We start from the raw sequence: 26813 nt of genomic DNA, 5'->3' as shown, positions 1-26813 counted from the left end.
CCTGAGCAAGCAGAACGTCTCTATTAGCACAATCGTAAAAATGTCAGCACTTGTGCAGGAAAGTGACATAGTGCCGCTTTAATGTATAGTCCTACAGAATGATGTGGACCACCCATTCTTGAGAATTGGGACAAATCATGTCTTACCAAAACATTTCAAATGATTATTTATTAACACAGTAATTAAAAAGAAATCGTGAAAATATATTCTTAAAGGATTTATATGAATTACATAAGATTTACACAATGTTTTGGTCTGGTTTTCTTCTTTTTACATCTAAACTTGCACTCTCCCAGAAAACACCCTTGTCCAGAAAACACCCTTGTCTAAGTCACAACTACACTACTTTTCTTTTGTTAAAAGCATAAAAAACTAACCATTATTAGTTAGTATTGATAACATAGGTGTAAGAATGTACCATTAATATCAACTTCTTTTTGTATGTGTTTTTTGTAAAAGCTTTTGCCCTTTAAAGTTGTGTCCAAGATCGTTGTCAACTCTGTCAGATTTCTACAAAAACATAATTTAATCAGGCGGTTTTAGCTATATTCTAAGGTCCCGTGTCTCACTTCCCGGTTTTAAAAAAGGCGGGAAAGCTGCGAAAGCTCTGGTAAGCTTTCTATTTTTTTGACAAATGCACTAAATAATATTACTATCTGGTGTGTCCCAACCATAACATGTCTATTAGCATTAAAAGAACCTAAGCGACTTGTTCAGCTCACTACGACTGTGCTGTGGAATGAAAAAAACATAACATTTTGTCAACTCTGTCAGACTCCGTCAGATGTCAACTCCGTCAGATATGCCATCTTATGGAGTTGACATCTAAAAAATAAACTGTGGGAGGTTGGCCCATTACATGGTTTAATAGTCAACACTTTGATCTTTGTCTCCGCCAGGCTGAAAGGCATGGCGAGAGAGTATGTTTTACCCCCTGTCTGTCCGTCCGTCCGTCCGTCCGTCCGTCCGTCCGCGTGTTACCAGCTAATCTCCGGCACCGTTGGCCCGCTCGCTGCGAAACTGTGCACACACACCCCCTGGATGCCAATTCAGAACCTCTGCCCCAAATGTTTCACATGGGCCTGTTATAGCGCCACCAGGAGGCCAATTTGTACAAAACCTAATTTTTTTACATTACTCCTGCAGATTTTATCCAAGTGTCATGCAAATTGGTACACAGTATCTCTATAATCATGTGATCCACCCGGATCTGTCCGATTTCCCATATTCCATCCTGATTAGCTAAGGTTGGCTTCCAAAGTTTGCAGGATTGGTCCGTTTTGAACAAAATGCCTCAAATCATGAACGCAGCTTGCAATTTCCGTGAAATTTCACACGCACATTACCAATAGGCCGAGGAAGAAATGCCACCCATTTCACAATGGCCTGTTATAGCACCACCAGCAGGTCTAATTTAGCACAACACATTTTTGGAACAAAATGCCTCAAATCATGAATGCAGTGTCTGATTACTGTGAAATGGCACCCTTTTCACATTGGCCTATTATAGCACCACCAGGAGGCCACAATAACGTACCTGACCTGGCGGAGACCTGTGCTCCGAGGAGCACTTTTTCTAGTTTTAGACTAGATTCCCAAGAATGGGTGTACACATTTCTGGAGATACATGTATCAGCCATGCTGCATTGCATCCATCTTTCAAGCTGTCTCTCAGACTGACCACTTAAACCCTATATGCTTACAGTAGTTGACCGGGGTCCCCCAGGACTCTATTAGGCCCCCTAAATGTTTACCCTCTAAACCAAATATCTTGGCTGAAAATAGCTGATCTACAAGCTCGCAGGGCTTGTTCGCCGAACGTTGCTATTTTCGCCAAACGCTGTCCCCAGAATAGTGCTGCTAGGGTTCAAGTGGTTAAGTGTTTTCTATCTGCATGGTGAGAATCTGGCACCGTGGCCACATGAATACCAATAAACCGACTAAACATTATTTACTTTATGCAAATGAAATGCAGTGGCAGCCCCCTCGCGTCTCATCCAGCCAACTTTCCTCACTGGCACACATGTTCACTAGGTATAAATCACAACCATTTTAATCAGCATTTTTCCATGTAGGCTAAGACAGGCAGTGGTGTAAAGTAACTAAGTACATTTACTCAAGTACTGACTGTACTTAAGTACAATTTTGAGGTATTTTTTTACTTTAATGGAGTATTTCCAATTTTCTGTACTTTTACTTCTACTCTACTACATGTCAGAGGCAAATCTTGTACTTTTACTCCACTACAATTATTTGAAAACTTTAGTTACTAGTTACTTTGTAGATTTAGATTATTATTACAAAACATGCATTAACCACTTCAGCCCTATATACATTTCGGCCATTTGAAAATAGCAGATCTACAAGCTCACAATGCGTCGCATCGCGACGCATTGTGAGCTTGTAGATCTGCTATTTTCAAAAGATTGTTATACATTTGAAAACTTGAAATTCTGTTTAATGAGTACTTTTGCTTTTGGTACTTAAAGTACATTTTGATGCCAATACTTTTGTACTTTTACTCAAGTACATTTTGAATTCTGAACTTTTACTTGTAACAGAGTATTTCTATATTGCAGTATTGATACTTTTACTTAAGTAAAACATGTGAGTACTTTTTCCACCACTGAATACAGGCCGGTTTCTCTTCAAAGGCTATGCTTGTCTTGCACCATTTTAACCACTTAAACTCTCTATTCTAAGAGAAACGGAATTGAGTTACAACGGTATTTACTCTCTTTACCAAAAACAGCCAATCTTTGATTCATTTTATACCCAGTAGAGTAGATTGACGGTGTTGCTTGCCGAAACATTCTCAGCAAAGTCCAGTATAAATGACTCAAAAGGTTCCAATGGATAAGTTATGATTATCTTAGATAAAAAAAAGTTGAAAAGATGTTGACTGATATGGTTTAGATTTTAGAACAATGATTCTCAACCCTTTTAATTTGAAGGATCCACATTTGATTAGCTGTATTTCTTTTTTAACACACTTTCCCTGTTTTGTTAACAAACACTTATAGTTAATAAACTTAGCTATTATCACTTTTTCTTTCAATAGCTCTAGTGTGCTATTAAACTGTTCATAATCAGATTTTGTTTTCTTTTGACAACCCGTGTTTTAACCATTGAATATCACTTAGACCAAAATGAGTCCATTTAGTTATGTTAAGTGACACTTACAGCATGACTAAATGGACTCATTTTGGTTACATTTGTAACACACAATGGTGTCACTACCGAAACGAAAAAAAAATTACTAAGTCCAGAGCTCGATGAATGTTAGGGACCAAAGAAAAAGTCACTACAAAGTACTACCAATCAACTTTAAATTGCCTGAAACGTACTCCTAACATGTTTTTGGGGGAACAATTTTGGCCTCCACACTTAGTGATTTTTTCGGATTTAACTTCGTTTCGGTAGTGACACAATGGTGTCACTACCGAAACGGAAAAAAAATTACTAAGTCCAGATTTCGATGAATGTTAGGGACCAAAAAAAAAGTCACTACAAAGTACTACCAATCAACTTTAAATTGCCTGACACGTACTCCTAACAGGTTTTTGGGGGAACAATTTTGGCCTCCACACTTAGTGACTTTTTCGGATTTAACTTCGTTTCGGTAGTGACACAATGGTGTCACTACCAAAACGAAAACAAATGACTAAGTCCAGAGCTCGATGAATGTTAGGTAGTGACACAATGGTGTCACTACCGAAACGGAAAAAAAAATACTAAGTCCAGAGCTCGATGAATGTTAGGGACCAAAAAAAAAGTCACTACAAAGTACTACCAATTAACTTTAAATGGCCTGAGTAGGCCGAACATTGCAGAGTTGGAACGGAGTTTGTAGCTAAAAGTATGAAGGACTAGTTAGGGGTCAAAAAACGGGCCGAATACGTAGTGACAATAACGTCAGTGTGCTCGCTAAGTATATACTGTTAGGCACATACGTGAAATGTGTCCTCTGCACTTTAACAACTAACAGCCTCAAATCACTCTATGATTGCCACATTGTTGACTTGACCTGGAATCGTACCCAGGACATCCAGGACCTCTGGTTCACCAGGCAGGCCCACTAACCACTCTGCTATGGCACTCTGATTAACATCATGTCAGAAAATGAAAGGAAACAAAAGTCTGACTATACTGAGTCAGAGTCAAGCTTTACAAAATGTAAGTTGTGTAAAAAAAAGTCTGACTATACTAAGTTGTTATTTGTTTGTTTAAGTCAGGCTATGCTCTACTCAGAGTCATAAGTTTACAAAATGTACTAAAGTACAGTGAACGTCTGTGCATATAAACAGATATAAAACTGCTGTCCTGTGCAGTTGGGGAGAAAAAACACAGCCATTTCACTCCTAATAATACCTATTTGATTTGACATCCTGACATGCTGTTGTGGCTGAGCCTGGAACCTGTTACCTGCAGCTCACTAGTCAGTGACTCTATCCATTCACCTACAGCTGTTTCCTTGGAGTCTGTGGTTCTAAAACGTTTTGTTGTCAGCCCCCCAAATTGACGTGTATTTGGGCAGTGGACCCCATGTGAAAAGTAACACATTTGTTTTAAGTTATTCAATGTTAGGGACCAAAAAAAGTCACTACAAAGTACTACCAATCAACTCTAAATTGCCTGAAACGTACTCCTAACAGGTTTTTGGGGGGACGATTTTGGCCTCCACACTTAGTGATTTTTTCGGATTTAACTTTCGTTTCGGTAAAATAAATTTTACCGAAACGAAAATTATCTATCAACTCTAAATTGTCTGAAACGTAGTCCTAACAGGTTTTTGGGGGGACGATTTTGGCCTCCACACTTAGTGATTTTTTCGGATTTAACTTTCGTTTCGGTAGTGACAAACTTTCGTTTCGGTAGTGACACAATGGTGAAAAAATACATTTATTTGTCTTGTTTGTTGTTCAAGTCAAAGGACCAGGAAGGCTGTATTTCTTGGCCAACAGTTAGCTCAATGGGTTGAGACGCAGTATTCATGATCCAGAGGCCATGAGTTCAAATCCCACTGGTGTCTTTACTGTGATGCTTCCCTTTGCAGACTAACTTCTAGAAAAACAAGTTAAAACCACCAGGAAACATGTAACTCTCAGCCAACAGCATAGCTTAACTGGTAGAGCGTCTGTCCAATAACATGACTTGACTTGAGTGGGTTAGATTCCCACTCGAGTCAAGTGTCCCCGGTAACTTGATAATGAAAGTCTATGAGAGCCGGCAACTACTGGCGATCGGGCGGGGGGGCGATGAAAGATGGATTTTCTTTATCTTTTTGGACGATGTCGCCCAGTATCGCCCGCTGTTAAAACGCACCGTTAGTGATGCTTCCCTTTGCAGACTAACTTCTAAAAAAAACAAGTTAAAACCACCAGGAAACCTGTAACTCTCAGCCAACAGCATAGCTCAACTGGTAGGGCGTCTGTCCAATAACATGACTTGACTTGAGTGGGTTCGATTCCCACTCGAGTCAAGTGTCCCCGGTAACTTGGGGCAACGGATAAATTGACTGATATCCTTAGTGATGCTTCCCTTTGCAGACTAACTTCTGGAAAAACAAGTTAAAACCGCCAGGAAACCTGTAACTCTCAGCCAACAGCATAGCTCAACTGGTAGAGCGTCTGTCCAATAACATGACTTGACTTGACTTGAGTGGGTTCGATTCCCACTCGAGTCAAGTGTCCCCGGTAACTTGGGGCAACGGATATATTGACTGATATCCTTAGTGATGCTTCCTTTTGCAGACTAACTTCTAAAAAAACAAGTTATAACCCACCAGGAAACCTGTAACTCTCAGCCAACAGCATAGCTCAACTGGTAGAGCGTCTGTCCAATAACATGACTTGACTTGACTTGAGTGGGTTCGATTCCCACTCGAGGCAAGTGTCCCCGGTAACTTGGGGCAACGGATAAATTGACTGATATCCGTAGAATAACTTGTAGGAGTGTGCTGGTTCAAATCCAGTTCAACCCAGGACCGAGCGGTCCTGGGTTCGATTCCCACTAACGTCAAGTCCCCGGTAAATTCGGGCAGCGGATAAATTGACTGATATCCGTAGAATAACTTGTAGGAGTGTCCTGGTTCAAATCCAGTCACCACCTTAGTAACTGAAACCGAATCTGGCCAATTCGGTCTCAGTTACTGAGATAGATAGAGGGTCTGTAGAGTAGGCGGAGTAGAGTAGTGGGCAGAGTAGATTAGGGGTAGAGTAAAGAGGGAATATAGTCGGGGAGGAGTAGGAAGAGTAGGGCCCAGAGTAGGACGAGGAGTAGGGCGAGGAGTAGGAAGGGAAGTAAGGCCCAGAGTAGGACTAGGACGAGGAGTAGGGCCCAGAGTAGGACGAGGAGTAGGGCCCAGAGTAGGACGAGGAGTAGGGCCCAGAGTAGGACGAGGAGTAGGGCCCAGAGTAGGACGAGGAGTAGGGCCAGGAGTAGGGCCCAGAGTAGGACGAGGAGTAGGGCCCAGAGTAGGACGAGGAGTAGGGCCCAGAGTAGGACGAGGAGTAGGACGAGGAGTAGGGCGAGGAGTAGGGCCCAGAGTAGGGCGAGGAGTAGGGCCCGGAGTAAGACGAGGAGTAGGGCCCGGAGTAGGACGAGGAGTAGGGCCCGGAGTAGGACGAGGAGTAGGGCCCGGAGTAGGACGAGGAGTAGGGCCCGGAGTAGGACGAGGAGTAGGGCCCAGAGTAGGACGAGGAGTAGGGCCCAGAGTAGGACGAGGAGTAGGGCCCAGAGTAAGGCCCAGAGTAGGACGAGGAGTAGGACGAGGAGTAGAGGGCCAGGAGAGGGTTATGGTTTCTGTATGGAGGTGAAATTTTATTAAACATTTGTAATATCGCGTGTGTGGAGCTGAAATTTTATTAGAGATTTGCAATAAGAGGACAACTAGAGGGAAATAGGAATGTTGGCCCTAACTATAATTTTCAACTCAGTGCTCTTCACCGCCACCACTCACATACAGAAACCAAAACCATAACCCTTCTACTCTGGGCCCTACTCCTACTCCTCGTCCTACTCTGGGCCCTACTCCTACTCGTCGTCCTACTCTGGGCCCTACTCCTACTCCTCGTCCTACTCTGGGCCTTACGCCTCGTCCTACTCTGGGCCCTCCTTGCCTAACCCTAACCCTAACCTCTTCTCCAACCTTAACCCTAACCCTAACCTCTCTCCTAACCTTAACCCTAACCCTAACCAACCCTCACCCAGTAACACGGGGCCTCTCTCTGGCGCAGAGGCAGGAGCAGACCTGGACGGGCTCCCTGCCACCACCTCCCCTCAACAGGAGCGCTCTCCACCCCCCACTTCTCTTTCCCCTACCACACACTCCACTCTTTCCTCATCCACCCCCACAACACTCATTCCGCTTATTACTACATTCTCACACAGACTACAACCACTACACCACACATTCAAACAGAACTTTACCACGACACAACAATCATATCCCCTGTTACAGTCCCATAGGATCATATCGGCCCTCAAAAGGAACAAAAGCTTAGGGGACCTCCTGGTGCATTCTAGCTTCACTTCTCTGCCACAACAGCCTCCACAGCCACATACACTTCATTTCAGACGCCGTAAATTTATCACCAACCCTCATAGTCATACTTCATCCCCCATTCAGGACTCATGTTCACTTAGCACTCCCAACATAGTCTACATCATCACCTGCACACTCTGTCACAAACACTATATAGGAGAAACCAAACATACACTAGAAACAAGACTCAAACAACATCTATACAATATCACACGTGCAGACAGACAGACAACACTTTACACACACTTCCAGTCCCATCCCACCACTAACCTCATTATTTCAGGTCTGGAATGCGGAGTCCGCTGGACCGGTGGACAGCGGAAACTCCATGAACACAGATGGATAGCAAAACTGAAAACGGTCGCACCCAATGGCCTTAATGACAGACCATGACATTACATACATACACATCACACCATACCGAGGCAAACACAGGCATTTACACACACACACACACACACACACACACACACACACACACACACACACACACACACACACACACACACACACACACACACACACACACACACACACACACACACACACACACATACTACACATATAACACTTTCATCCACCACTTCAATTTTAAAAGGGATTTTTATGAATAAAAGCCATTTTATTCCTCTTTTACATGGACTTGGACTCTCTTAATATGGGTTTTATAATGCAATTTTGTGATTCTGAATACCTTGAACAATGGATTTTACCATACGTTTTCTGACCACTATGCATTGTGTTTTTATGGGCTTATAAATGGTTTCTTATTTTATATTGTGTCTAATCTCTTGGTCTGTTGCAATTTTAACAATACTGGGACAAAGATGTATTATTATTATTATTATTATACTAGTTGTATTTGCCCTTAGAATGAGGCACAGCGCACTTTCTAATAATAAATCATAGGATATCATATCATTACCACTAAATTCTAGAGTATTCTTCTAGCTTATCGGGTATATGTACTATAGCGCACAACCTAACATGCACATGGCACTTTGGTACACTCTACAGAGGACCAAGCCCTGTTAGACCCCCTACTATTTAAGTTAACAACATGCAACAGTGAATCCCTTCTAACTCATATTTCTGAGTGAAACAAATTGGGGTAAAACGCAGTCCCCCCCAAAAATATTTACTATTCTGTCCTTATCGGTACATAACTCGGACGGCGCTGAGTCGACTAGCAGACCATTGGCTGGTCGTCGCGGGCACTCGCGCCTGGAGGCGCTCGGGCGCGACTCCTCAGCCTCAAGGTGGGACTCAGGGAGTTGGACGCCCCTGCCATGCACAGCCCCCAGTGAACATATCTCATATAGTTCACTGGTTATTTTATTCCATAGATGGTCACCATTTGGGAACACCCCCCTCTGGTGGACAAAATAAATCATTACACACATACACACGTGCACACAATGCCCTTTATATTTATGTATGTATATGTATGTATATATATGTATATATATGTGTGTATGTGTATATGTGTTTTTATAACTTTCTAGTTGAAACAGTCTTTTAAGGGAGCAACAGATGGGCCAGTGCAATAGAGCATTTAATTTGCCTTTTTAAACCACACAACTCAATAACAATACCTACTCCTCGTCCTACTCTGGGCCCTACTCCTCTTCCTACTCTGGGCCCTACTCCTCTTCCTACTCCTCGCCCTACTCTGGGCCCTACTCCTCGTCCTACTCTGGGCCCTACTCTTCCTACTCCTCCCCCTACTCCTAATCCTCCCCCTAGTCCTAGTCCTCCCACTACTCCCCGACTATATTCCCTCTTTACTCTACCCCTACTCTACTCTGCCCACTACTCTACTCCGCCTACTCTACAGACCCTCTATCTATCTCAGTAACTGAGACCGAATTGGCCAGATTCGGTTTCAGTTACTAAGGTGGTGACTGGATTTGAACCAGGACACTCCTACAAGTTATTCTACGGATATCAGTCAATTTATCCGCTGCCCGAATTTACCGGGGACTTGACGTAAGTGGGAATCAAACCCAGGGAACTGGATTTGAACCAGCACACTCCTACAAGTTATTCTACGGATATCAGTCAATTTATCCGTTGCCCCAAGTTACCGGGGACACTTGACTCGAGTGGGAATCGAACCTACCCAAGTCAAGTCAAGTCATGTTATTGGACAGACGCTCTACCAGTTGAGCTATGCTGTTGGCTGAGAGTTACAGGTTTCCTGGTGGTTTTAACTTGTTTTTTTAGAAGTTAGTCTGCAAAGGGAAGCATCACTAAGGATATCAGTCAATATATCCGTTGCCCCAAGTTACCGGGGACACTTGACTCGAGTGGGAATCGAACCCACTCAAGTCAAGTCAAGTCATGTTATTGGACAGACGCTCTACCAGTTGAGCTATGCTGTTGGCTGAGAGTTACAGGTTTCCTGGCGGTTTTAACTTGTTTTTCCAGAAGTTAGTCTGCAAAGGGAAGCATCACTAAGGATATCAGTCAATTTATCCGTTGCCCCAAGTTACCGGGGACACTTGACTCGAGTGGGAATCGAACCCACTCAAGTCAAGTCATGTTATTGGACAGACGCCCTACCAGTTGAGCTATGCTGTTGGCTGAGAGTTACAGGTTTCCTGGTGGTTTTAACTTGTTTTTCTAGAAGTTAGTCTGCAAAGGGAAGCATCACTAAGGATATCAGTCAATATATCCGTTGCCCCAAGTTACCGGGGACACTTGACTCGAGTGGGAATCTAACCCACTCAAGTCAAGTCAAGTCATGTTTTTGGACAGACGCTCTACCAGTTGAGCTATGCTTTTGGCTGAGAGTTACAGGTTTCCTGGTGGTTTTAACTTGTTTTTCTAGAAGTTAGTCTGCAAAGGGAAGCATCACTAAGGATATCAGTCAATTTATCCATTGCCCCAAGTTACCGGGGACACTTGACTCGAGTGGAAATCGAACCCACTCAAGTCAAGTCAAGTCATGTTATTGGACAGACGCTCTACCAGTTGAGCTATGCTGTTGGCTGAGAGTTACAGGTTTCCTGGTGGTTTCCTCTTTTAATGTATGATATACTTCATTTTGAAAATAGCCGACAACCTCACAACTTTTCAGATAGCAACGTTTTGTGAACTTGTAGATCGGCTACTTTCACTAGTTTTCGTTCTGAGGAGACACAAAAATCCCTTTATTGGTAAATGGTTTGTGACAGTGATCTAGAGTAGTTCGGGACACAGAGAACTGGTTCAAAATGAACGGAAATACTTATAAATATCAACAGACACTATCAGGGAGGCCATATATCTAGCTCAATGAGAAGAAAGGCAGTCTTGGAGTCCGTAGGTTGCTCGTTCAATCCCTGTCCACGACAATGTATTGAGGTGATCATGATTTGGCATTATTCGGATAACACATAGTGTGTCTTCAGGATAGCCTTAGGCATTGTTTTACTGAGGTTAGGGTTAGTGAGGGTTTAAAATCCTTATGTTAATTGCATGGTCTTCTTTCTCTCAAGTTCAGTATTCTATGTTTCAATGGCTTATTGTGCATATTACTTATCATTGCTTCTTTCTTTTTTCTGTCTTCATTACCTGGCCCCGTAATATCGCTGCTTGCAGCTATATTTTCACCATTGTTTCACTACTGAAACCAAAGTTTGTCACTACCGAAACGAAAGTTATCTCCGAAAAAATCACTAAGTGTGGAGGCCAAAATCGTCCCCCCAAAAACCTGTTAGGAGTACGTTTCAGGCAATTTAGAGTTGATTGGTAATTTTCGTTTCGGTAAAATTTATTTTACCAAAACGAAAGTTAAATCCGAAAAAATCACTAAGTGTGGAGGCCAAAATCGTCCCCCCAAAAACCTGTTAAGAGTACGTTTCAGGCAATTTAGAGTTGATTGGTAGTACTTTGTAGTGACTTTTTTTGGTCCCTAACATTCATCGAGCTCTGGACTTAGTACATTTATTTTTTCACCATTTTGTCACTACCGAAACGAAAGTTTGTCACTACCGAAACGAAAGTTAAATCCAAAAAAATCACTAAGTGTGGAGGCCAAAATCGTCTCCCCAAAAACCTGTTAGGAGTACGTTTCAGGCAATTTAGAGTTGATTGTTATTTTTCGTTTCGGTAAAATGTATTTTACCGAAACGAAAGTTAAATCCGAAAAAAATCGCTAAGTGTGGAGGCCAAAATCGTCCCCCAAAAAAACCTGTTAGGAGTACGTTTCAGGCAATTTAGAGTTGATAGGTAATTTTCGTTTCGGTAAAATTTATTTTACCAAAACGAAAGTTAAATCCGAAAAAATCACTAAGTGTGGAGGCCAAAATCGTCCCCCCAAAAACCTGTTAGGAGTACGTTTCAGGCAATTTAGAGTTGATTGGTAGTACTTTGTAGTGACTTTTTTTGGTCCCTAACATTCATCGAGCTCTGGACTTAGTACATTTATTTTTTCACCATTTTGTCACTACCGAAACGAAAGTTTGTCACTACCGAAACGAAAGTTAAATCCAAAAAAATCACTATGTGTGGAGGCCAAAATCGTCTCCCCAAAAACCTGTTAGGAGTACGTTTCAGGCAATTTAGAGTTGATTGTTATTTTTCGTTTCGGTAAAATGTATTTTACCGAAACGAAAGTTAAATCCGAAAAAAATCGCTAAGTGTGGAGGCCAAAATCGTCCCCCAAAAAACCTGTTAGGAGTACGTTTCAGGCAATTTAGAGTTGATAGGTAATTTTCGTTTCGGTAAAATTTATTTTAGTACTTTGTAGTGACTTTTTTTGGTCCCTAACATTCATCGAGCTCTGGACTTAGTAAATTTATTTTTTCACCATTGTGTCACTACCGAAACAAAAGTTTGTCACTACCGAAACGAAAGTTAAATCCGAAAAAATCACTAAGTGTGGAGGCCAAAATCGTCCCCCCAAAAACCTGTTAGGAGTACGTTTCAGGCAATTTAGAGTTGATTGGTAATTTTCGTTTCGATAAAATTTATTTTACCGAAACGAAAGTTAAATCCGAAAAAATCACTAAGTGTGGAGGCTAAAATCGTCCCCCCAAAAACCTGTTAGGAGTACGTTTCAGGCAATTTAGAGTTGATTGGTAGTACTTTGTAGTGACTTTTTTTGGTCCCTAACATTCATCGAGCTCTGGACTTAGTAAATTTATTTTTTCACCATTGTGTCACTACCGAAACGAAAGTTTGTCACTACCGAAACGAAAGTTAAATCCGAAAATTTAACTTTCGTTTCGGTAAAATGAATTTTACCGAAACGAAAATTACCTATCAACTCTAAATTGCCTGAAACGTACTCCTAACAGGTTTTTGGGGGGACGATTTTGGCTTCCACACTTAGTGATTTTTTCGGATTTAACTTTCGTTTCGGTAAAATACATTTTACCGAAACGAAAATTACCAATCAACTCTAAATTGCCTGAAACGTACTCCTAACAGGTTTTTGGGGAGACGATTTTGGCCTCCACACTTAGTGATTTTTTTGGATTTAACTTTCGTTTCGGTAGTGACAAAATGGTGAAAAAATAAATTTACTAAGTCCAGAGCTCGATGAATGTTAGGGACCAAAAAAAGTCACTACAAAGTACTACCAATCAACTCTAAATTGCCTGAAACGTACTCCTAACAGGTTTTTGGGGGGACGATTTTGGCCTCCACACTTAGTGTTTTTTTCGGATTTAACTTTCGTTTCGGTAAAATAAATTTTACCGAAACGAAAATTACCAATCAACTCTAAATTGCCTGAAACGTACTCCTAACAGTTTTTTGGGGGGACGAATTTGGCCTCCACACTTAGTGATTTTTTTGGATTTAACTTTCGTTTCGGTAGTGACAAACTTTCGTTTCGGTAGTGAAACAATGGTGAAAAAATAAATTTACTAAGTCCAGAGCTCGATGAATGTTAGGGACCAAAAAAAGTCACTACAAAGTACTACCAATCAACTCTAAATTGCCTGAAACGTACTCCTAACAGGTTTTTGGGGGGACGATTTTCGGATTTAACTTTCGTTTCGGATTTAACTTTCGTTTCGGTGGGATTTTTTTTTACTAAGTCCAGAGCTCGATGAATGTTAGGGACCAAAAAAAGTCACTACAAAGTACTACCAATCAACTCTAAATTGCCTGAAACGTACTCCTAACAGGTTTTTGGGGGGACGATTTTTGCCAGGCCAAAATCGTCCCCCCAGACAGACAGACAAACAGACAGACAGACAGTCTCACTCTCTTTCTCTCCAATGGTGGCATTAAGTTATAAAGCATTGTTTTTCAGTCTGTTGTCCCAGTCACTGCTATAACTGCAGTATAGCACTTAAATATGTCATGATGAAGAATAGCTACTTTCATTATTGTCATTAAAAACAAACAATTTTAAGTGAAACACTCATTACCATGTCAAAGCCAACATCATGTAATGTGTGCCATCTGCAGTTTCTATGGCTGATGTGTGTGACTTTGTGCAGTTTCAGTGGCTAATGTGTGTCTATTGTTCTCAGATTTAAGCTATAGATCACAACAAGCTAACCAATCCTCTCACACACTAAATACATTTTTGTGTGTGTGTGTGTGTGTGTGTGTGTGTGTTTTGTTTTGTTCCACTTTTGCTTTGATAATGTAAACATAATACTGTTGTGGTTGAGAACTGCAGCGCTTAGAGCTGGAATTGAACTCATAACCAACGGTTTACCGATCCAGCCAACAAACCCCTGTGCCACAGAAGCTTGCTAGGTCACTAGAGGAAGTTGTGGGATATTATCGCGACACTACAATGTGTTCTCTCATGCCAATTAGGCTCCTTTGAATTGAATTAGAGAGAGTTTCAAACTTTCAAAAGTAGGGGGCCCTGGTGAAGCGGTGTTGTCGTGGCATTTTTAAAAAATGGGGTCATAGTCCAGTTCTATATGTAATTTCGTTCTAATTTTCGGGGGATTATGAAAACTATACATTTTTGGAAACTTCAGAGTATAACAAATCAGAAAATCCATGATTCCATTTGCGCAGAAGCCAATATGGTGGCCATCTTGGATTTTGCAAAATGGCGACCTTTGAATATTCGTTTTTCAATATCTCGACTTCTAGATTACATAGGATCTGGATTCTAGTGGCTAAATCTACATTTGTAAGGTCAGGAAATCCAATGGTGCTAATTAAAAATATTTACAAATGATCAATGGCACAGATGTGGGTCATAATCCTTGATTTTGGGGTAGTAGAGGCCCTAGGAGGGGTCCACGCGCGACTGCTTTTTTTTTTTTCTAGTTTTGATTTTTGGCATCCATAGGACCTCTAATATTGGGATTTTGATGATCCCAAGAAAAAAAGTGGTCCCAAGTGTGTTTTTTTCAATGTTCTATTAACCCTATGAGACCTGCGGGATGGCTGGCTGGAACGCCGGCGAGACTGTCTTTCGGAGACTGTGGAACGCTCAAATTTAGACGTAGCTCAAAGATAGAGATACCATTTGATTCCAGACAACCTCAGGTTTCCAATGGGACCAACCTTGTCATGCTACCGTGTCGGGAAGGGGGCTAAATACCTAATGATTCAAAGTTAAGACAACATTTTGGCCAGGGAAAAACGACCATCACCATTTTCCAAATGGTCCCTTGAGCTGTCACCTCAATATATGTGAATGGAAATGGGTTACATGGATACCTACAAGCCTCCCCTGTACAGACATGCCACATTTATGCCTATCTCATGCAGTTTTGGGCAAGAACCATGCAGTGTTTTGCATGCAGTACAAATATGTAATTTTTGCCTATTGTAAAAAGTACATGTAGACCACTTCTAGGAGAGGAGACTGCATCTATAGCTGTATGAGACCACTGTACTGTATCTAGAAACCACTGTACTGTATCTAGACCACCATACTGTATCTATTGCTATATGAGACCACTTTACTGTATCTAGAGACCACTGTATTGTATATATACCACTGTACTGCATCTATTGCTACATGAGACTACTGTACTGCATCTACAGTATAGCTGTATGAGACCACTGTATTGCACCTAGACCACTGCGCTGCATCTATATCCCACTGTACTGAATCTATAAACCACTGTACTGCATATATAGACCATTGTACTGCCTCTAAAGACCACTGTACTGCATCTATAGACTAGCTACTGTATCTATAGACTGCTGTACTGTATCGATAGACCACTGTAGTGCATCTGTAGACCATGTAGTGCATCTGTAGACCACTGTCGTGATCTGTAGACCCCTATAGTGTGTCTGTAGACCACTCTAGTGCATCTGTAGATCACTCTAGTGCATCTGTAGACCACTCTAGTGCATCTGTAGACCACTCTAGTGCATCTGTAGACCACTCTAGTGCATCTGTAGACCCCTCTAGTGCATCTGTAGACCCCTCTAGTGCATCTGTAGACCATTCTAGTGCATCTGTAGACCACTCTAGTGCATCTGTAGACCACTCTAGTGCATCTGTAGACCACTCGAGTGCATCTGTAGATCACTCTAGTGCATCTGTAGACCACTCTAGTGCATCTGTAGACCCCTCTACTGCATCTGTAGACCACTCTAGTGCATCTGTAGACCCCTCTACTGCATCTGTAGACCACTCTAGTGCATCTGTAGACCCCTCTAGTGCATCTGTAGACCCCTCTAGTGCATCTGTAGACCACTCTAGTGCATCTGTAGACCACTCTAGTGCATCTGTAGACCACTCTAGTGCATCTGTAGACCACTCTAGTGCATCTGTAGACCACTCGAGTGCATCTGTAGATCACTCTAGTGCATCTGTAGACCACTCTAGTGCATCTGTAGACCCCTCTACTGCATCTGTAGACCACTCTAGTGCATCTGTAGACCCCTCTACTGCATCTGTAGACCACTCTAGTGCATCTGTAGACCACTCTAGTGCATCTGTAGACCCCTCTAGTGCATCTGTAGACCACTCTAGTGCATCTGTAGACCACTCTAGTGCACCTGTAGACCCCTCTACTGCATCTGTAGACCACTCTAGTGCATCTGTAGACCACTCTACTGCATCTGTAGACCACTCTAGTGCATCTGTAGACCACTCTAGTGCATCTGTAGACCACTCTAGTGCATCTGTAGACCCCTCTACTGCATCTGTAGAGGGGTCTACAGATGCACTTGGGCAAGAACACTGGTTCTTGCCCAAAACTGCATGAGATAGGCATACATTTGGCATGTCTGTACAGGCTTGTAGGTATCCATGTAACCCATTTCCATTCACATATATTGAGGTGACAGCTCAAGGGACCATTTGGAAAATGGTGATGGTCGTTTTTCCCTGGCCAAAATGTTGTCTTAACTTTGAATCATTAGGTATTTAGCCCCCTTCCCGACACGGTAGCATGACAAGGTTGGTCCCATTGGAAACCTGAGGTTGTCTGGAATCAAATGGTATCTCTATCTTTGGGCTGCGTCTAAATTTGAGTGTTCCACAGTCTCCGAAAGACAGTCTCGCCGGCGTTCCAGCCAGCCATCCCGCAGGTCTCATAGGGTTAATAAAACATTGAAAAAAACACACTTGGGACCACTTTTTTTCTTGGGATCATCAAAATCCCAATATTAGAGGTCCTATGGATGCCAAAAATCAAAACTAGAAAAAAAAATAAGCAGTCGCGCGTGGACCCCTCCTAGGGCCTCTACTACCCCAAAATCAAGGATTATGACCCACATCTGTGCCATTGATCATTTGTAAATATTTTTAATTAGCACCATTGGATTTCCTGACCTTACAAATGTAGATTTAGCCACTAGAATCCAGATCCTATGTAATCTAGAAGTCGAGATATTGAAAAACGAATATTCAAAGGTTGCCATTTTTCAAAATCCAAGATGGCCACCATATTGGCTTCTGCGCAAATGGAATCATGTATTTTCTGATTTGTTATACTCTGAAGTTTCCAAAAATGTATAGTTTTCATAATCCCCCGAAAATTTTAACGAACCTTCTTTTTTGGACATATAGAACTGGTCTATCAGTCATATGGCCCCCTCCTGACTGTTTGGGGGCCCATGTTGTATGTTTTTAAGGGCCTCGAATGGATTGGAAAGCTGTTTATTTACATATATTTTTTAAATAATAATTTGAGGAGATCTCATGGGGCTCCCTCCTGACTGTTTGGGGGCCCATGTTGTATGTTTTTAAGGGCCTGGAATGGATTGGAAAGCTGTTTATTTACATATATTTTTTAAATAATAATTTGAGGAGATCTCATGGGGCCCCCTCCTGACTGTTTGGGGGCCCATGTTGTATGTTTTTAAGGGCCTCGAATGGATTGGAAAGCTGTTTGTTTATTTATTTATTTATATTTTTTAAATAATAATTTGAGGAGATCTCATGGGGCCCCCTTCTAATCATCAACATTGAAAAAAGAGCCATAACATTTTGGAAACACCTAAAAATTCTATTTAAAATGATAAAAGTATTGGCATCAAATTATACTTAAAGCAGGCCTACCAAAAGTAAAAGTACTTATTATGTAGACTGTCCAATAGGTTTGAGGAAAAAAAAGAAAACAGCAAAGCACGGCCATGCCTGGACCACACTTTGAGACCCACTGGTGTAACAGGCTTGACCAGAATGGAACAGAGCCTTCATTAGTATTATTGGTAACACCTGTGAATGTCTTCACAATATGGCTGTTGTGCATAGATTGAGCCTATTAACATTTGGGATTGTAAGAAGTATTGTATCAGAAGCCACATTAAACTACCTCAGCAGGTTCAATCTTTTTCTACTAATTATTTTCTACTTTTCCCACTAGAACCATCTCAAGCAACAGATGGGTGCTTTATGATTGTATGTTATTATTAATTGAAAAGATAACACAGCACTGACAATAGTTCAATAGACGTCTTTACCACACACTTTGAAATTCACAAAAATAGGAATAAGGACATAAGCTTTGAACTGCATAATGTACAAGTGAGCACAGTGTGGAGAATACTGTAATAATACATTTTAAAATATACTTGATGCCCAATATCTGCAAAACATGATTAGTTAGGAGGCCAAAATGCAACAAAGAGAAAATACAGAGTACAGTATTTCATCATAAATTCTAACATTTGAAGTGTCCTTAATTAAATATGTACAAAATAAGTGACTCTCAGTTCACGTTTCCATTATTGTACTAAAATACATAAATATAACTCTAATTTACACATAACAAGTTATTAAGGCTATTATACTGTCAAAACTGGTATCATGGAACACAGCATACTTCTGGTTTATTTTGACTAGGCTTTCTACATGAACAAAAAAAAAATCTTCTTGTGCAATACCGAAGCGTGACTTTGCATAATGCATATTACCTTTATCAACTTTGTTTATAAAAGTAAACTAGTGGAATTCTTCACACTTTATTCAAGCTAAGAACATGATTCCAGCAAAGACTGCAAGGTCTAGGCTTTCATATTGGGTGACTCGTTTAAAGGGTCTGTAAGTGATATTTGTTTAGTTAAATTAAGTGTTAAATAGCTCTATTTTGTGATGGTAATCATTGCTGTAGAGTGTTTGTTCGGTAACAGGGGTCTCCCAGTCCCTATCTTTCCAGCTCTTTTTAGTAAACAGAAAATATGTTCATGTTAGGATACCAATGTTTTGTTGCCTTGCTCTAAATAAATTACATATTTCTTTCACTTAAGACGGAGTGCCTTGGAATTATTTTCTTTGCAAGTCTGCATTTCACACCTTTTTGGAAAGCAGTACTTCTTTGGAAACCCTTTTTTTGTTCATGGGATACCAATGTTATCATACAGGATGTAGGATAAACAAGTGAAATTTGACATGATGACACAAACAATTGAGCAGACAGAATTGGAATTGGGGCACTATCGAATTTAAGCTGATAAATGATCTCTCCTGATTGGATACAATTGGTATCCCAACCTGAAAATGTATTTTCTGTTTACTAAAGAGCTGGAGAGACGGGAGACCCCTGTTACTGAACAAACACTGAGTATATTGTGATAAGCAATGATTACTTATCACAATATACAGCTTTAACAAAAAAAAATGTTTTACACAAAAAGCAATCACTTACACGCCCTTTAATTATCCTTGAATTGAATTTGTAATAGATACATGCAGTGGTTTCATGCATCTATGCCATTTCAAACAGGGTTCATATATATATTAACGTCCATAACACTGACCAGGTCCAATTCTTGGCTAGATAAGAGTAAGTGAGTTCACATGAAATGTGTATTTGATCTTAAATCATTAAGCAGTTACAGGGATCCCTATGAAATGTTTCACTGAACAACAGCAAGGAGTGCAAATAGATATAAGGGGAATGTCCTTTGATAATGTATTAATGTCTATCAGGGCTTGTGACAGCAGGAAACAGACCTTTTCGCTGGCATAGGGTTAGGGTTAGGGTTCCCTCAGGACACACACATTCTGAAGCATGATTCATGCTTTGGAACACGACAGCGTTGCGTGCTGAACATAGCTGACCTACAAGCTCTCAACACGCCGCATGCGCTGTCCTGGAGTTTAAATGGCCTCAAAAGTCATGATGTGGAAATGTTCATGTTTTGCAGTGGTGTAAAGTAACTCGGTACATTTACTCAAGTACTGTACTTAAGTACAATTTTGAGGTTCTTTTACTTAATTGGAGTATTTCCAATTGTCTCCTACTTTTACCTCTACTCCACTACATCTCAGAGGCAAATATTGTACTTTTACTTTGCAGATATAAAGTATGACATTATAAAACATACATTAACCACTTTAGCCCTATTTTATACCGAGGCTACCGAGGTTAAAAATATTTGAAAATAGCCGATCTACAAGCTCACAACGCGTCGCTTCGCGACGCGTTGTGAGCTTGTAGATCGGCTATTTTCAAACATTTTTAACTTTTTTTGATACCAATACTTTTATACTTTTACTCAAGTAAATTTTGAATTCCGGACTTTTACTTGTAACAGAGTACGTATCCATTGCAGTATTGATACTTTTACTTAAGTAAAACATTTGAGTACTTTTTCCACCACTGAATGATTTGGGCCCGTGCACATTGGAAAGCCTTACATCTTCCACCTGGCCCAAGACAAATTTAGCACAGAGCACTACAGCATCGTCTCAACTTGGTCTTCGCTGGTTAATTTGTTAATTAGGGAGCGTTGTTTGGATTAGGTGCCGTGGGTTGACAACTCACACACGTTGATTCCACGCAACTACTAGAGGACTGCGCCTCTCGCCGGGCACAAACTGGTTATTAAAGGTGATGGCACCCGGCACTCTGGTTGGGTTTTATTAAGGTAACACCCAAAACACACCAATGACTAATTCAGGGCCCCAGGCGCAGATACATAGCGCCCACATTTAGCGTCCTCTAAGTAGCACCATTGCGCCGGACACATTGCGCTGAACACACCCCCATGGCACAAGTTAAGACCAACGTACGCGCCATGGCGTAAAGTTCCTCCGTGATAATAGGGCCCATAACCACTTAAACCCTATATTCGTAGTTGACCGGACTCCCCCAGGACTCCTCCCCTTTTTGTGAGCTTGTAGATCTGCAATTCGTGCGGAAATTCACCCCAGAATAGTGACGCTATGGGGTTTCGATACGTGACCTATCGATAAATCCTGAAGCCTGATTTGTACTTATGTGTCACATGCCGAAAATAGCGGATCTACAAGCCCGCAAAGTGTTGCATTGCAAAACATTGTGAGCTTGTAGATCTGCTATTTTCCATGGTATAATGGATTTGACTGTGCACGGCAGCGATGAATATTTAAACGACCAAATCACACATGAATATTGTTACTACACTGGTTGGGGAATTAGCTAACGGTTCTCCACCATTGGCAGTAATATTTACAATGAGTTCTGAAAATCCTGCAAACCCCAAACACGGTTGGAAATCAAGAATTACAGTAAAGGAGCACTTCACCCATTTTCAACCATATCTTTATAAAAATTGGTCCTCATTAAAGTAGAATTTCACCCAACATTTTTCTTACTTTTTTTATGATGTTATGATATCCTAGGACGAGTGGTACAGTAGAAACATTTCATAACTCCATCCCGGGTCCACTGCAGCTAAAAACCCATGCCTATTTCCCCGGAAATCTCCAGAAGTCTCCGAAAGTCTCCGGAAGTTTCTGGAAGTCTCCGGAAGTCAGTCTCGCTAGACCAGATTTCACGAAATCGAAATCGTGAATTAGAAGTCCCATAGGCGCGGGTTTTTAGCTGCGGCGGACCCCAGATTTTTCCACTGTACCACTCGTCCTAACATCATAAACAAATTATGAAAAACGTCATGTCTCATTGGTGGGCTATGGACGGTTCAGAAACCTGTCTACATCATTGGTAGACAAAAAAAAAAACAGAAATGGTGCCATCTTATAACGAGCATTAGTGAGGACCGATTATACGAAGATACGATTGAAAACGGGCGAAGTGCTCCTTTAACACACAATCTTATTTTTTGTCCAAATGATTTTCCAGCAACACCCAGCTCATGTCGGTGGAGCAGGTCACACTACTACATACATTACGGTATTTTCTGTACAGAGAGGAAATGCAAGTGAGTGGTCCTTGTGACTGTGACAAAACGTTCCTGAGTTTATGAAAGTAAAAAATAAAAAATAAAAAAGACATTTAAAAGAATATAAAACAAAAAAAAAAACTAGCTCTTCATTTAAATAGAATGACTCCTTTAAAACAACCTTTTTGCAAAGTCTTTGGTCACATTTCAATTCATGCTTCCCTGAAAACGGGAATGTTTCACGTGGTGACTCCTTCCATAAACCCTTTTAAGACCGGGAACGCATCTGGGTCATTTTTTAGATTTCTTAGGCTATTCAAAAATAGCAGATCTACAAGCTCATAGCGCGGCACAGCGTGCCGCGCTATGAGCTTGTAGATCTGCTTTTTTTTTTTTTAAATCGTGACAATTTGTGCAAATCTTTGAATATACTAGTGTATATATTTTGTATATATTTTTTAAAGCGAACATTTTTAATTCAAATCTTTGCTTCTGGTGGTTCTACAAATGTCTTCTAAATCCTGACAGTTTTATGAAAAAAATAAAATGGTACTTTAATATCAGTGGTGCTCAAACCTTTTCATATCAAGGACCCCCAAAATGATACGTATTTGGCCGCGGAGCCCCCATCTCAAAATATGTTGTTCCAGGGACCCCCCAGAAGCAAAGATTTGAGTTAAAAAGATTTGCACCAATTTTCACGATTTTTCAACAACAGCAATTGCTATTTTTGAATAGCCAAAGACATCTAAAATGACAGAGATGAGTTCCCGGATCGAATGGGATGAGGGGAACGGGGGGCTCTACGCTGCCGAGAAGTTCGATCTGATGGAGTCCTCTCGGAGCTGGCGGTGCTTCCCGATGTCGCACTCTTCCCGTTGCGTGCGACGCTCGATGGTTATTCTGTAATTCTTCCTGCGGGGAAGGAACGAGAAGACATTAATAAACCCAGTGGTGGAAAAAGTACTCAAATTCTTTACTTAAGTAAAAGTATCAATACTGCAATATAGAAATACTCTGTTACTTGAGTAAAAGTACAAGAGTATTGGCATCAAAATGTACTTAAAGTACCAAAAGTAAAAGTACCAAAATATTTGAAAATAGACGATCTACAAGCTCACAACGCGTCGAGCTTGTAGATTTGACTCGAAAACGTGTCCATGGCAGTAAAAGAGTTAATATACAGTAGTAGCATTCTATTAAACCCTTAAAGCCCTATATATACTTCTTCATATGACAAATGGCAAAAAAAATAGTTGGTCTTTTTTGACAAATTATTTGACAAATGTAGAATTTGGTATAGAGGGTAAAAAGAACCAGATAGGGTTAATGTGGTTAACATAAATGTTTTATTTAATTGTTAAATAGTGACATTTTAAAACATAAATATCAAACATATCAGACTTGCGCTCTGGTGCGCAATTTCCGAACGCACCCTCCATGTAAGCGACTTTGAGTACCGAGAAAAGCGCTACACAAATTGGATGTATTATTATTATTATCATTATGCAAATGTGTGTACAGTATTTTATTCAGTCTGACCAGAATCAGAGATTAAAACATATCCCCACTGGACATAACAATGGATGACCAAAGGGGGATATCAAAAGCAGAGGCAGGTAAACAGGGATGCCAGGTTGAGATTGGTTTAAGAAATATGACGCAGGTTTTACCTGAAGAAGTAAAATGCCATAAGCAGCGCCGTTCCCAGCAGAGCTCCAACTATGATGCCAGTCACAGCCGATACCCCGAGTCCACCTGCTTGGAAAATGAGGGGCATTTATTAATAAACCTCTTATATTACAATATAATATCATAATATAATAATATGGTACAACCTCATTGTTGCTGTCAAGCAGAAACCTTGTATCTCCATATTTCATCTTTTCAGGTTTTTCTTACCCGTAAATTAATGCCCTATTTGATGCAGCCTAGTAGCTAGAAGCAAAAATAGCGCATCTACAAGCTCACAACGCATCGCATCGCGATGCGTTGTGAGCTTGAAGATCGATATTTCTGAAATTGAAAGTGAAATTGAAAGTGGTCTGTGTGGGTTTTATAAATATTTCACCAATGATAAGCATTAAAAAGAGCTTGTGACTAAATAATAACATTGCATCCATTGGAACACAGTTTTTGTTTTGTTTTTCCTTAAACGTTTTTGGACGTACAAGTTCTCCACCCGACAGTGACGTGACATGGCACCGTCGTATTGAAAAGCAAGGCGAGGGGGGGCGGGGAGGGGGGGGGGGGGGGGGTAAAGGGTTAATTTACATGATTTGTCGGGGATCTCCGTATGAGTTCTGTGCTTTCCCCTCAGAGTGAAACAGTCCGTGTTGAAGCCCAGCACCTGGAAGCTTCCGTTCACGCCGAAATAATTGGCCACCACCTAAAACCCCCCCAAAAAACATTATGTGAAACATGGTGTAAAACATGGAACAGGGTTACTAAAACTAGCAAAATAACGAAAACTAGAATGGGAAAAACATTTTGAGTTAAAGGGATAGTTCACCCCCAAAATGCCTTTTTTTTTTAAATCAATTAGTCCGGTAGGACACACAGAGTCTCCTTTTTGTCTCCTACCGGAACCGTTGGTCATCAAATTGTTGGCTTAGGAATGCGATAAAAACTAAAAGATATCCATGGATTAAATTTCTCCATGGGGTTACTAATCAATAGAATTATATATTTTTTTGGGTGAACTATCCCTTTAACTGAAACAAGAACAAAAATGAGGCTTTACGGAAAAACGATAACTGACTGATAGATACTGTATTGTGTGTTTACCCAACTAACTAATGTGTCTTTGTCACAAATGTTCATGAAATAGCAAAAATAGCAGATCCACAACGCGTCACGATGCGACGCGTTGTGAGCTTGTGCTATTTTTGCTATTTTTCTGACTTTGTGGACTTTCGGCCCTGACTACCCCATACAAATATAAAAGAAATACAATTAAGACACTTTAAAAACTAATCAAAATGAACTTAAAAACTATTGAAAATTACAGAACTATAATAACCAGGGTGTGGAATCATTCTGACCATTGAAGTCATTTCTCCAGCAAAATGCTGTGGCAGTTAAGGTTCTGACCTCATATGTGCCTGCTTCAGGATTGGTCATCGCCATCACAGAGAAATCTCCCTCTCTGTCCCCGTTGACGTCCATAGATACCGGTCCCGCAATCCCTGAGAGAGAGAGAGAGTGAGAGAGAGAGAGAGAGAGAGAGAGAGAGAGAGAGAGAGAGAGAGATGTTTCGGGTTCAGCCAATCAAAAAGGAAATCTCATCCACATTTGGGTTTTTGTTGGCTCGGGGCCCAAGAACTGTAATTACATCCCCAGTATCTATGTTCCAAAAATTCCTGACATTTTTTAAATATTATTTCTTTTTACAAGAAAATACAAGCCTGCTCTTGACAATTCCTGCGGAATGGAACATTGTTATTTCATGTAGAGAGCTGGCAGCATGGAGCCTGGGTTCCCCGTGCCCCATGCGTCAGCACCGAACACCCCCCATCTTACAACATGTATACCCACCCTGGACTAACGTTTCATATCTGTGACCTGCTCACATCAACCCAATATTGTTAAACATAAATGGTACAATGCTAAATGGTGCATTCACACAGCGCCTTTATAGGCTCTATTCACAGCAGCCATATTATGAAGACATTCACAGGTGTTACCAATGATACTAATGAAGGCTCTGTTCCATTCTGGTCAAACAGAGTCAGGGTGCTGATATTGTGCATGTTGGCTCACTGGAAACACTCTGTTACACCAGTGGGTCTACAGTTGGGGTCCAGGGACCCTCATGGGCTTCCAAATGGCCCCTTACAGGTGTGTAACCCGTAAGGGTCCATTTGGTTCCATTTGTACACTCTCAGAGTTATGTGGGTCGTGGAAACCACTGTGCTACACTAAATGGAACAGAGCCTTCATTAGTATCATTGGTAACACCTGTGAAGGAAGTGATAATATGGCTGCTGTGCATAGAGCCTATTCAAAGCACTTTACAATGTGCACGTGAATGCCTTCACTGCATGTCACTCCCCTACTCTCTCTCTCTCTCTCTCTCTCTCTCTCTCTCTCTCTCTCTCTCTCTCTCTCTCTCTCTCTCTCTCTCTCTCTCTCTCTCTATCTATTTCCTGTCCCTCCCCAGTGTCTCCACTGTCACTGTCAAATACAAAAAGGCTCAGAAAAAAGTGAGTGGGCAATTTAGCATTCATCACAGAGTGAAACACTGCGGCCCTTCACCGTAGGGCTGCAACCATGGATGATGTTCACAGTGATTATTCCGTCGATTGATTCTTTGATTAATTGCACAATCGAGAAACGTGCTTTATGGATATTTGTTTGGGATTTATTGTATATCAATGAATCGACTAAACCGATTAGTCTGATTAACCTCTAAAATCCTGTTTTATACTTATAGCGAAGATAGCTGATCTACAAGCTCACGTGTCCCTTTTTTTTTGCTATCTTTGAAACATTAAAAAAGAAAGAAATTACAATTCCCCTCCAAAAAAGTGTGTTTATTTAAAATGTATACCATCGAATTTTAACCCCTCAAAATCTCTGCGTACTGTATGTTTTCTGATGGGAATTGGAAATGTGACCACGTTCTGTTCTCTGTGACATCAACAGTTAATGTAATGTGTTTTTGCCATTTTATTTGTTAAAGAAAAATGCATAACCCTGTATATTTAACTCATTCAATCTACAAATGTCGTCTACTCTAAATCCTAAAAGTTTTCTGAAAACCGTGTGTTGGTATAAT

The 26813-nt window shown here is 40.9% G+C and overlaps 1 protein-coding gene across 2 annotated transcripts in view; it reads right to left on the bottom strand.

The window, feature by feature from the left end:
- Positions 1–22452: 22452 nt before the first annotated feature.
- Positions 22453–26813, bottom strand: part of npr3 (natriuretic peptide receptor 3) — a 45542-nt gene continuing 41181 nt past the window's right edge. Inside the window, exons 5-8 of one of the 2 annotated variants that reach the window (XM_084056315.1) lie at positions 25127–25221; positions 24308–24422; positions 23707–23794; positions 22453–22948 (exon numbers count right to left, since the gene is read on the bottom strand). In XM_084056315.1, the coding sequence (XP_083912441.1) occupies positions 22837–22948; positions 23707–23794; positions 24308–24422; positions 25127–25221 (410 nt within the window). In that variant the 3' untranslated portion in view covers positions 22453–22836. The remainder of the gene's footprint in view (positions 22949–23706; positions 23795–24307; positions 24423–25126; positions 25222–26813) is intronic. The other variant, XM_084056316.1, reaches the window with a different exon arrangement.

This window comes from Gymnoscopelus microlampas, assembly GCF_963454915.1.
Source record: "Gymnoscopelus microlampas genome assembly, chromosome: 4".
NCBI lineage: Eukaryota > Metazoa > Chordata > Actinopteri > Myctophiformes > Myctophidae > Gymnoscopelus > Gymnoscopelus microlampas.
This window is presented reverse-complemented; position numbering and strand designations above follow the sequence as displayed.